Source organism: Typopeltis vanoorti, chromosome 4, assembly GCF_054136105.1.
Source record: "Typopeltis vanoorti isolate ZY-2024b chromosome 4, IOZ_Tvanoo_1.0, whole genome shotgun sequence".
Lineage (NCBI taxonomy): Eukaryota > Metazoa > Arthropoda > Arachnida > Uropygi > Thelyphonidae > Typopeltis > Typopeltis vanoorti.
The window spans coordinates 60,304,966-60,319,160 of NC_143552.1; the positions used below are offsets into that span (position 1 = coordinate 60,304,966).

The following is a 14,195-nucleotide window of genomic DNA, read 5'->3' on the forward strand; positions in this document are numbered from 1 at the left end:
TGAGAGCCTTTACAAACGGAAAAATGAACTTGAACTGCTCTTAATAAAAAAGTAAAAGCTAAGAGGTCATTGTTTGCATAATAGGAAATTAACCTGAGAAAATAAAAAAAAAAAAAAAAAAAAACATAATATATAATCTGAAAAACATGAGAAGACTAGTTTTCTAGTTAACTATCACAACATTGTAGTACCTGAGAACTAAAAAACTATGTTTACTGTTTATCCTGTTAAAAAAAAAAGGAATATAACTTTTGACTATTGAAACATTTGAAAGAGAGACTGTGCTAAGCACCCTATTGAGAAACTATACTTAGCAATCAGTGAAATGTAGAGAGAAAATTACATACATCAACACAAGGGTAAACAGTTTATAAAAACTATAGAATTCCATATCTAGCATTAAAAAAAAAAAAAAAAAAAAAAAATAGTCATCTCTCAAATCAAGAGGCTTTTGAAATATATCTCACTTTTTTTTAAACTAGAAAACCAAGTAGTATTACATTAGTTTCTAATTGATACATCTAAGAAACTTTATATATGCATCATGCCAGGCATACAATATAATAAAATATATATGCCTTGTATGCAATGTAAAATACCTCTGTGCAAAGATAACTAAATGAAAAATTGTGATATTCAATACCATGTTATATAAAATTCTACTGTATATTAGATTAATTCTAGAGGTTAACAAGTGATGATATTGCTATGGGATCAGTTTCCAAGAACTTACAAATGGGATCGTGCCAGACTTAACAGCATTATCACTAAATATAATCAAATTCTCAGTATATCAAACATTATTATAACAAACTACCAAAAAAGTTATAACAACATTGCACACATGAGTAATGCTGTTGTGCTTATGTAGGAAATTCATTATAGCAAACTAGCCACCATATTCAACTATTCCTGTGGTCCTATGAGTTCTTTAGAGTCAACTATATAAAATCATTTGCTTGACTGGCCACTATTAGGCAGAACATTGCATATTATTCAGATAAAAGCATTAAACAAATAATGTGTGTCTGGAAACAGAATGAAGAATCTTCCAGATGTGTATGAGAAATACTGAAATGTAAGAAAGATGGGATGATTTTGATTAAAAAAAAAAAAATTGTGGATAACAAGATTTAAATACTGTATAAAAAGGAAACGCCTAAGTAAACATAAATGCTAACAGAAGTTTCACGATATAAGTCTCTTAAGATTCACAACAGCACCTTGGAATGTTACAATAAAAATATTAGAAAATGAAATCTGTACAGTAGCTCTGTACATTTTCCAACTAAAATTTAAAAGCAACAATAAAAAAAAAAGTTTTTTTGGGAATAAAACGGAATGAAAATATACAAAACAGTACAGTTCGAGACTGGAAGAAACATAGCAACATATCTGTTTAAAAGAAACCAAAAGCTATTTGTTCAAATTCTTTTTGGCTGCTCGAATAAGTGGTCTTATAGTGGATAAGCCCTCAGCTTTTGTTAAGAAAGAATGTTTAAGTAACTCTTCTGCAGATGCTCTTTTATCAACATCTACTTCAAGACACTTATCTAAAAATTCACACATTTCAAGAGACAACTTAGAACGGCTCTTGATTAGTGGCTTTCCATTAGTAGCAATGAGATAAAGGGCTTTCAGAGGTGTTTCATTTAGATATGGTGGCTCACCTTCCACCATCTCTATTACCATAATACCAAGACTCCAAATATCAATTTTGTTTCCATACTGCTTTCGTGTTACCACCTCAGGTGCCATCCAATAAGGAGTACCAACCATAGTCTGTCTTTTTTCCTCAGGAGATATCTGGGCACAGAATCCAAAGTCTGTAACCTTCACAGTTCCATCCATACCTAATAACACGTTATCACTTTTGATATCACGATGAATGATCCCTTTTGAGTGTAAAAATGCAACAGCTTGGAGAGTTTCCCTGCAAACGGCTGCCATTTGGCCCTCTCTCATTACAGTCTCTGTTACCACATCTGTTAATGCTCCACCTTCAAGAAACTCCATTATAACCCAAAGACTATTATCCACCAAATAGCTCTCTACAAAATTTACAAGATTTGGATGTCTGTAATAAAACAAAAGTACTATTATACATCTTAGATATGCAAATAAATTAATATATATTTTATATTTAATTATAAAATATATTATATATTTAATACACACACGGTAATCTTATGATTATCTGGCTCCATATGGTTCTTAATCAAGTGACTGGCTCTGGAGGTACAGAGGTTAAAATAAATATAATAAATATGGGTATACTACAATGGACTTCCAAGTCTGTCAAATCAGATGGCCATTTAATGGAGTTAAGTGGTTATCTGATTCACTAGATAAGTGTCTGGATAATCAAGAGATAACTGTATAACATAAGTTACTTGTTATTTCTTGGTTCAATTTAACCAAGAATGCAAGCCCCCTCCCCTTGGGGTGGGGGATATCTATTCAAAAATCTTGAAATCAAAACAAGGTATATTTGCTTTTCAGCATTTAATAACTATTTCTCCAGTTACTCTTCTATCTTAAATTCTGACAATTTTTAACAAATAATTTTATAGATATTTTATTTAACAATAATTTTAACCCTGATCATACCTTTCTGTCCTCAGAAACAATTCCCATATCATAAGTGCTGTTACGTGTTGTACAACTGGTATCATTTTGCTTAAAATACCAAATTCCCTTTTATTTTAATAGTTTAAAATATTTAAATATTTTAACAGTTAAAATTTGCAGACCTGATCAATGCTATTCTGAAAAGCTTCTCAGAGCAATGTGCAGTACATACTGTACTATGTTGTTTAAATTAATGCAAGTTACCACATTATTCATAATGTTGCTTTTTATTTTAATGAAAAAACTCCAGTTTCAACACCTGCTCTATATTTATCTTGTAATAAGAATAGTTCTTATCTCATGTGTGCGTGTGTATTATATATTTTCTGATTTATAAAAAAAAAAAAAAGACATTATAAGTGTGACTTTTCCTTTATTAATCAGTCTTTACATCATTATATTACTTTTTAAACATTGAACTGTCTCAGAAGCTGATCAAGTGTGATTCCTCCATTCCATAAAGAGATCAGTTTGTCTATTCATGCTTTAGTACCAGTCAAAGATAATTATCCCAAAATTAGCTTTCGTGAACAACTTTTGCTACAGCAGACGGTTAATTCTATTCACATCACATGCTTGCCATGTATTGTATATATATATTATTCAAGAGCTACGTTAGCATCCGAAACTAGCTGACTTATCCCTACCTTTAAAAGATCTAATAAAGTTACCTCCATAAAAGAAGGAATTTGATTTCAGGTCATCTTCCCCACAGAAATTATGCATACAGGATATTATGGTAGTACAACATGATAGAAAACTTAATGTTTACATCATTATGCTCATACCAAAATAAAGTGATGATGCAAGTGATGCATTCAATCATAAAAATGCAACTCATGAGTATGTGAAAATAGCTCTCACAGTTACTTTCTCCTTTATGTTCACTTATAGTTAACTGCATATTCATATACACCCTCAGAATTCTTTCTCTCTTGTCCAAAAAGGTGTGTTGGTGTAAAATGATGAAGTGGCTTAATTCAAAATAGCAAATAATAACTAAAAAAAAATATGAGAATCAGCTTATCTCCCTTCCCATTTCTTGCAATCCCTTCCAAAATTACAATTTTAGTTCATTATTACCCTACTGTATGAACAACTATCTTATTCTCTTTATATAAATTGTCAAATTACAGTAATGCTTTTGATAACGTCTTGAGGTTAGTTCATCTCTTCATCCTTTAATTTTTGATGTGTAATCTTCAGGTTCCTGAAAATTACATACAACATAACATGTCAAACATTTTGCATTAAAAAAAAATTAAAAAATAATTTAATTCAACATGTCTGTACAATCATACCCCGACTTACACGGTTTTTTATATGTACGTATTCCCGTCCCGCTTCACGCCTCACCACTAGTGGTATCTTTCAGGCGCCGGCTGCATTCGCCAGTGTCGCACATGCTATGAACAAGCACTGATGTGTTTCGTGCAGTCTCCATTCATACACGATTTTTATAGTCTACAAACCTTGCGATTGTTTAATGTTATGTTCTTGATAAAAATTTATCACATAAAAAATAATAATGTCATCCAAAAGAAGCAAGTCCGATTCTCCTACAGCTAGCAAGAAAAGAAAAACATTGACTTTGGAAACAAAACTCAACATTATTAAGGATTTTGAAGGCGGAATGAAAATTTGTGAGCTACCAAAGAAGTTCGATCTACAGGAATCCACAGTAAGAACAATCATAAAAGAAAGGTTTACAGATTTTGGAGGACATCGATTCTAACGAGGAACGAATTGTAGCCACAAGCAAGGAATAAAAAAATCATTAGCTTGCTATGAAGAAATTTTGCATGACAAGAAAAAGACATTATGCCGTCAGACAAATCTATTAGATTTTATGAAACCATCGACGTTGAAATAACTTTCTTTTTTTTTGTATGAAAAACTACAATTATGATTATATTTCTTAAAAAATATAGCTGTTTTGTAAACCTTTGGTCCCAATTGTATGTTTGTATATATATAAATTACATGCAAAATTATACCCCAAGTTACGCGAATTCGACTTACGCGCTTTTTGTTGGCCCCACCTACCGCGTAACTTCAGAATTTTACTGTATTTATTTCTCTCTAATTCTACCCCACCCCTTCTATTGGTTCTCCCAAAGCTGGGAGAACTAAGAGAAGAAAACATCTCTATATAGCCTATAAAAATGCAGAGAAGAGAACTGAAGGGGGACTTCTGATCTTCACTTTCCCATGAGTACATCCAGTTACTAGATGTCAATTTGGGCTCTGCATGGATAAGGATGGGCTAGCAATTTGGAGCTTCATCATCGTCTGATGACTTCATGAGTAATACTAACAATCAAACACCAGTCTAACACGACTTAATTTTATGACTAGTTTCAAATCAATAACAACTTTCCTCCAAATTGGTCAATCTTTTATCTGGTTTCCAAATTTGTTCATCTCTCCATTTTTATTTAACCTCCCCACTGGCCAAGGTGGATGAAATAGTCAAGATCACTTTGATATTTTTCATGGATCAAAACTTCATCAACATTCTACCTTTCATCATGTAATTACCCTCCTCTGCTGTTATTCCTTAACAGTGATTTTAGAGCCATTAGCAGATTGACTGTGGCAGAGCGGTGGCCTTCATGTCACCTGTCTTTACATGTACTGTGTTATTTGGAATTTCCTTTATAGTCTTTTGATATTTAACATTTTTTGCTGCACAATTTATTTATTGTCTCTTCACAAAAATAAAAACAAATTTCACATGTGTGAAAATAAATAATCCTGAGACCACAGATCAGCCTTTGCAATTAATTTATTTAGTAGAAGTAAATTTGCTTTTATTCTTCAAATCAGTGCAATGGAACAAGACAATTTATGTTCTTCCACTTTATTGACAATAATGGAAGCAATTTTCAAACGTTTGTTTGCATTGAAAATTATTTTCAATAGCATTTATTGAAATAAATATTACCATTTCAGAAATTACCTTTTTTTCTTTTGTTTTTTTTATGAAGAACAAATGATGCTAAATTGTATTACTTGGTTCCTGATTGTGACTTTTTTTTATATCAAAAATTGATATCCAATGATATTTCAACAGGAATTCTTCGCCTTCATCTTTTGCTTAAAATTTCAACAGATGATTTTTAAATTAGTCCATGATATTCTATATGGACTAATTAAAAATTTATGCTCATTTTGAAGATTTTCAAATTCATCCCCCCACCTCCTCCTCTCCTGGAACTGAAATAAATAACTCCTCTACCTACATTTCTACTGGTTTGAAAATTTTCACAAACAGTATTCAAAACCTATTACTTCATTTTACCATTTTGACAAAAGAAATAATGTTGTATCTGTCGAAGCAGGTCTAATTCCAGAGTGTATCTTTGAAATCTAAAATCAGCTGTTCAGATGTCTGCTGAAATTATTCTAAGTTTTAGAAATAGTATGCTATATTTTCACCACATAAAACTATTTATATGCATGATACAAAAAAGAAAGTTAAACAGTGTTAGTCTTAAAAATGTTTTTAAAAACACCATATAAAGCTGTTTATATTTATGACATCAGCATTGATATCATAAATATAAACTCTTTTTTTATATTTATATTTATAAATATAAATCTTTCTTTGTGTTTTGAAAAGCAAGCACACATGATTATGTTCTTGCTATTTTTGATATATTATTCAGAGTCATTATTCTGAAAATGCAAATACTTCATGATCAGACTGAATTGTTTTTCAGTCATAACATCACAAAACATTGCCGTGTTCGGAATCCATTCTAAAGACCAATACATTTTGAGAGCTGGCTTTTTCACAATACCTTGCACAATCAAAAGCACTAGAAAACTTTAAATGTTAGTACTTCTACTGCTGCTGGTTATTATTTCTGAAATAATCTGCCTTAGAAATGCTCAATAATAATCTTTTCAGGAGAAGGAAAAGGCTAAAAGCTTAGATTACTCTCACTGCTATTGAGAAAGGAAAGTTCCCTAGAATTCAAACTGAAGTACCACAAGCTGTAGTGAAGAATACATCAGCAATGTCTTGTTTTGTTTTCAATTATTGATTAGCAGACTTCCTCAACAGAAATACTGTAGTTTCACTTTTATTATAAAAAAATTATAAATGATCTGATCAAATTATCTTGAAAAAAAAAAAGGATTTGAATTCTTTAAAAAATTTCATATGTGTTACAAAATTGTCTAAAGTTTTTTTTTTTTTTTTTTTTTTTTTGGGGGGGGGGGGGATTGTCAACCTATTCAACCTGCAGATATTTCAGAGAATTTGTTTTCAAAATCATTCACAAGACAACTGTCACCAATATAAATCACTTGGGGAACATGCTTATACATTTTAGTATAAAATAGTAGTAAAAGTGTAGCCACTTCAGTAATGCCACATATCTAAATTAGAAATAAATGTCATTTTAAAATGTTAAGTGATTTCTTGCACTGCAAGAAAAAAAACATAATAATACAAGAAAAATATGAAGTATTTTCTTTTTTCATTGGGAGAATTTATAATGTTCTTTCTTTGGTGTTTTGAAAAGCAAGTGTCACACGATTATGTTCTTGCAATTTCTGATATAATTATAAGTGACATTTTACCGTTTTTCTCTGACACAAGAAAAAGAAATAAGGCAATAACATATTTGAATCTGTTGAACTTAACTGTAGCAGAGTTGCAACCTTTATGACCTCTTGACTCAAAAAACATTGGAAATGAAAAATGAAACAGATTATTATTATTACTGTTGTCATTTGTAAAGTGCACATTTCAATAATAATAATTCTATTTCTTAACTGTTGTAAAATATATAATGAAATTATCTGAGATATATCCTATAAATGATTTACATTTATGATAATTGTGTAAAAGCAAACATTTAAATTTTATGTTTGTTTTGAAGTATTCCAATCAACCTGTCCCTGCTGCAATGACTGCCCATAGCAACTGAATTATAAATATCTACTTCCATACTTTTCGTATTGTGTACTTCACATTTTGGTATTCAAAATCTACAACACTTCAACTTAAAAAAATTCCACTTCAAGAGAAATTGGAATGAGTACAGTCAGGCATCTCTCTATCAATATTTGTAATCCAGAAAAGGACTATTTTGATAGCCCGGAAAGAGAACATACTGTTCAAAATTTATATATCTTGAATAGTATGAAACACCTTAAAACAAGGGTGAACCACAAAGCAGTTTTACATTCAGGACAGCAGATTATTTTCTTCTGATTTTTTTAAGCCAATTTGAAATCTGCATGCAGTTTCTTTTTCTTTTTTCTTTTTTTTTGCTGTGGGTGGTAAAGAGTCTGGAAAATTGTTAGTTAGCATCATGCTCAACCATGGACATCTGGAGGGATTAACTTTTCCTGCTTGCTGAATAAGAAGCATAAACTGTTTTTGCGATTTCTATTCTAATCTAGATAAGTTATGGTAGACATACATTTTTGCTTATAAAGGAGGAAACTGTTCCAAATAAAAAAATCCAATATATGTCCAAACTTTTTTGTAATATTTTTTATGTTGTTTGCTCAATACAAAGTCAAACACATAGTGTAGTTGTATCCACATACAGCAATGGATTTATCTTTCTTGAAATCATGCTTCTCCTTGGATTCCATTGATGGATTGTTCAGGGAAGACAGCAGAAAAACATCTTTTTTGTTTTTCTGCTGATAAGCTTGGATATATACCTTTGACTGTTTTTCTGATGCCTAGATCTGGGTGCATGCTTGGCCTTTTTGCATTTATGGTACAACAACTATATGTATGATGCTGTAAAAGCAAATCTGCAAGTTCAGACATATATAATAGTTATCTATGTAACTCAGTTACTTTTCCCCAGTAAGGGGTCTAGTAACTATTATTACAAGTGTCAACAAGGGAAGATCCAAATATTTATCATGCTCAAGCACAGTCTGTTTTCCTTGTATAAGGCTTGAAGTGTCAACAAGGGAAGATCCAAATATTTATTATGCTCAAGCACAGTCTGTTTTCCTTGTATAAGGCTTGAAATCTCAAAGATCTGCACTTTGCAAAGCATAAATTTATCCCATTCTTTGCTTTCTTTTGGGGAATATGCTCTTACATTTCAATCTGCCTTTGAAAAGCATATGACTTTCATTGATACCCACATCTCTCTCTCTCTCTCTCTCTCTCTCTCAGGAATGTATCTTCTTCTTCAAGTGTCATCCCCTAGAAGAAGGTTGGCAACCATGTCATGGAACTTTTTTCTTTCTTTTGCTGCCCTGGAACATTTACGGTAATTCAAGCCAGTCATCCTTAATGTCCTCAAACCACATTCACCTGGGTCTACCTCTCCCTCTTTTTCCATCCAGTTTCCGTTTCCCTTCTAATATTAATTTCTGAATGCCTTCTTGTCTAGTTAAATATTCAAAATATTTAAGTTTTTGTTCTTTAATTATTTTCATTAATGTTCTTTTGTTGAGACTAGGAGGATGTGTTTGCTTGATCATATGCTCATTATTCTGAAAATGCAAATACTTCATGATGAGACTGAATTGTTTTTCATTCATAACATCATGAAACATTGGCGTGTTCAGAATCCATTCTGAAGACCAATACATTTTGAGAGCAGGCTTTTCACGATACCCTGCACAATCAAAAGCAGTATAAATGCGAGTAGCATGTTGATATCTATTGAGTTCCAAAGTGTACTGAGAGAATGCAGACTGTACTCAACTTGATGTAGCTGGTAAGTCTGTTCCACTATAAAGGAAAGAATATCATCATCTAGAAATAGAAGAAGTCTAAAATGTTACTGTGTCAAAGTCTTCAGTAATTTCTGGCTTACCTGTGAATGGAAACTGTGAACAAGCTGGTGTGCATTTAGTGATGATCACCATTCTTCTGCACAAAGACATGTCTAAATTACAGGCAAAATTGCCATCTTCGGAGCTAGAAAAATTCCCTCATCATCAGTAGAGCAAGAGCTACCTTGAAAGGTGAAAACTCCAAATTTTTTGTATTTCCAAAACTTTTTTCTTCTTCTTCTTTTTTTATTTTTATCCCAAATGTTTATGCTACTTGCCATCTCAGAAATAAATTGTCTTTGATATAGTTGCTAATATTCCTTTCTGCTCAAGTAACAGGCTATAAGTTAATGAAGATTACTGAGAAAGAGAGGAAAGAACACATCCCGGTAGACACACTAAAAAGTTCCAAGGGAGGATTTTCAACTTTCTGATTGATTAGAAGATATTCAAAACATTTTATTCTGATATTGCTTTTGTAGGATTACACAGTTTTTTAAACATTCATTTCCCCAATTATCCAATATCACAAAATTTCCCGATTTATAATAATCACAATTTAAAAGTTATCTGGTAGAATTACTTTGGAAAAACGATGAATTAAAACAAAAAGAAAGCAAAGAAAGAAATTTAGCAATCAAAAGCAAAATACAATATTAATTCTATTATGAAAAGTTTGGAAATCAAATTTCACTTTTGAAGCATGCACCTACACGTTTCGCATGATAAACTATGGGAAAGTATCGCTATTTCAAAACTGGCGCATAATATCTAAACTAGCAGAAAATATGTACGTATCCGTTTACTTCATAACAGCCATTTATTTCCATTTGTAACAAGCAATTCGGGGAAACCAAAAAAGTTGAAGTGCAAAGAATTACAGATTATGTTATAAAGATGATGTGATTCAAGATTTATGTATTGTTCTCTATAAAGCAAAATCGTAAAAGTGTGAACCTTTATGCAAATCGTGAACTAATCTTTGAACTAAGATTATGAATAAAAAAAAAAAATAAAGAAAACTTAATTTGGAACAGATGGGGGCTATATTTTTTTAAGATTTGATTTTTCATTAATTTGTAAAATATTGTTTGACAAAAATAATTATCTTGAATCAAATTCTGGGAGAATAAAATGTATTGGCAACTAACATAATTAGCAAAAAAACTCGATAATGACATTGGTCTTCCAAGGTGATACAACACATAAGAACAAAGTAAGAAAGGATCTCTTATTTTGAACTGACATTAAAAAATATAATTATATGATAAATAATTTGAGTCTAAGAACAGGAAAGATTCCACAGGAGTGGAAGAATGTATATTAATCCCATTGCACAAGGGTGGTGTAAAGACCGATGTATTCAACTATCGACCAATCAGTATCTCAGGAGTGGTGGTGAAGTTTGGTCAGGGCTCACATTCAGAAATGGGTAAACAGAGAATTTCTACTTTGCAATTTTGCAATGAACAGCATGGGTTTACTAAGGAAAGGTCATGTTTTAGCAACTTGCTCACATTCTATAATAATGTTATCACTGAGTTAGACAAGGGAAATGGATACACCATGATACTTTTGCTAAGGCTTTTGACATAGCATGGAATACTATTGCATAAATTGAAGAATATGGGATTTGATTATAAACCATTGGCATGGATAGCTGACTGACAGATATCAAGAGGGGAGGGGGGTCTGCAAAATTCAAGGTAGCTAGTGGAGGATCAATCCTTGGTCCATTATTATTCAATCTGTACATTGGTGACATTGGGAAGGATTTGACATGCAAAATACATCTATTTGCTGAAGATGCAAACAGTAATCAGGAGTGCTGCTGATATGCAGTACTTGCAGAATAATTTGAATAGGTGGGAATAAGGGCAACTTGCAGAATGATTTGAATAGGTGGGAATTAGGCATGTGAAAATAGCTGTCATTTCAATATTAATAAATGTAAAGTCATGCACTTTAGTGTGATTAGATATCCAATGTTGTATTATATTGGTGGGTTATGCTTGAAGAAACTGATCAGGATAAGGATCTTAAAGTTTTAGTAGATAGAAGTTGAAGTTCAAGAGTCATATAGCAAAATTGTAAATACAACTCAGAGAATAATGGCAATGCTGAAACAAACCTTGACATGTAAAGATAAGTCATTTTGTCTCTTTACAAGGCCTTGAAAAGATCTCACTTGGACTACTGTGCACAGGTCTGGTTTCCTGGTTTCCATGGTGATTCTGATACAGTGGAGAGAGTGCAAAGGAGAGTGTCAAAATGATATCAGGATTGTGGAATACAGATTATGAAGACAGGTTGAGAATTTGTAGGCTACAGACACCAGCAAACAGGAGAAAGAGGGGTGATATAATTAAGACAAACTTCTGAAAGGGTTATACAGAATTTCAATAGATGGAATGTTTCATTTTATGGAGGATGGGGAAAGGACGTGAGGGCATCCATGAAAATTGAGAATGAATGCTGTCAAAAAGGGGGTTAGGCTAAATTTTTTTCTCATAGAGCAGTGTGTGATTGGAAAGAAATGACATTGGATGTGTGTGCAAGTAGCATGAATTAATTCAAGAACAAGTATGCCAACTGGTGCAAATAATATGGCCTCCCTGGATTCCTGTCTTCCTGGTGGTCTCTTTAATAATAATAAAAGTAGAAAAAATAAATACAACTTGTAATTATTTTTTCTACTTCTTTTATTTTTTAGACTAAATATTTTTTATATTTAGTCTAATATAACTAAGATTCCAGTTACTGGGCAAATGGCAAGCTGTTTACAAATGGTAAGCATAGCTATGTACACAAGGTAATCCAGTTAAGTGTTTTCTCCTCAGATTGAATGAAGGCTTATCGCACCTGCTAATGGACAGGATGGCCAAATTGCATTTCTCATCCATGTTCCTTCAACAGGTAGTATAAATTGCATCTAGGTTTTGCTGTGCTGGACATATTGTGCCTAAAGATCTAAAATGTGTAATCTGTTCAATAGGTCATTACTGAGTATCTTGATATTTTCTGTTTCGTTGCCTTCTTTCATTTGTCACAGCAATTATTTAATTTGGCTAAAGACTAGATCTGAAGCAAATCATCTGAGCAGACATCATCTGACCAAAGCAAAGAACTAAGTTTAATATCTCCTATTTGAATATTTTTAATATCACTTATCTTAACAATGTGGTTCATATAGTGGAATAAATAAGAGTGGAATAAGCAATATAAACCTACCTTACATTTAGTTTAACAAACCTCTTGCTGCACATCCTTCAATTTTGTCAATTAACAGCTTAGAACAGCTCAGAACTAATGTTTAGAACAGTTTCCCCTAAAGATACTCTATCATATGTTCTTTTGAAATTAACATAGCTTAAATCGAAATTCTTATTATATTCCTGTAATTTTATGAGGCAAAACATATGATCTTGGCAACTCCTATGCAGTCTTAGTTTTTGCAACAGTTTCTCTGTCTCGTGTATACTTACATAAATCTTTCCTGGAACACTTGGTCAGGGAACTTCCCCCTCTATTCCCTAAAAGTATGTTGATTTACTAGTCAGCTTTTATTTTAAATGCAAGTTCTATCTACAACAGCTGTACATACAACCTATAGTACCTTAAGTATTAGATACTATACCAGGTACTACAATATAGTATTATACTTACTAGGCTATACCAGAGCAAGATTCCTATAATCTGGAAATCTTGCTCTAGAGACCAACATGGAAAATTTTCAAGCTATTTCAGGCATCTAAATAAGCAATGGAGTGTAGTCTCACAAAGAGTGAGATTACACTATCTATCACAGTCAGGTGATAAATTTCAGGTGAAATTTATCACCTGAAGACATTTACAAATATCCATGTCTTGGGTGTGATTCAAACACATGATGAGCAAGATTCCTATAATCTGGAAATCTTGCTCTTAGAGACCAATATGGAAAATTTTCAACCAGACCAGCATGCTCTTAGTGGAAAAAAATACCTCTATTTCCTTTTTTTCCATGCAAGGTTCTAGCAAAAGTTAGAACCTTGTACAGTACCACAGGGACCCAAGCATCAATATCTCATTTTGAAATGTGTCTACAACACTCTACTAGTGCCTAAATATATCATCTTGTACTTATTTATAAGAACCTTGTGTTTTTTTTTAGTTTCAGTATGATTAATGATTCTTATGCTAAAGAAATTTCTGAAAATTCCAGCAGATGACTTTTCAATATTCACTCCAGTTCACTGATGAAATCAAGTGGTATTTTTTTTTTTTTTTTTGTAATAACTCTGAATAATTAGAGGTAATAATACACATAAGATTATTTTACAAAAATTTTGTTTTGAAAAATCACAGCAATCTTTGGGCTGTTAAATTGTTATTAAGCACTTTTTCCCATTCAAATCTTGTAGATGACTGGCAGTAATTAGATTTAATCAATGCCAAAGTGGTCTTCGGCAATTCAAAATATTTTTAGTGACATTAATAAATGTTTTCCCACTCCATAAATAAAATTTCATTTGGTGTCCTTGAGGAACAACTATGTAAAGGATTTGCTGCAATCCTGATGGAAGCTGGATTAAAAAGATGTCCAATGATAACAACTGATGTGAGGACTAAAGGTATGCTTAAATACTTCATTCAATATGACCAAAATGAGTTTCACAGGCTAAAGTTCAAGTGACCAGGTGTTCATGAATATACAATATGCACCACAGAAGGAACAAACAATAATAAATAAATTTATATATAAAAAATGCAGCCCACTCACAGTACTAAGGTTTACAACCTGTCCAAATGAA

General features: G+C 32.0%; 1 protein-coding gene across 1 annotated transcript in view; it reads right to left on the reverse strand.

Moving 5' to 3' along the window:
* Positions 1-1,416: 1,416 nt before the first annotated feature.
* Positions 1,417-14,195, reverse strand: part of LOC150107352 (serine/threonine-protein kinase PAK 1-like) — a 101,140-nt gene continuing 88,361 nt past the window's right edge. The window contains exon 8 of the mRNA XM_090391217.1: positions 1,417-2,077. Coding sequence (XP_090247343.1) covers positions 1,417-2,077 — 661 coding nt within the window. The remainder of the gene's footprint in view (positions 2,078-14,195) is intronic.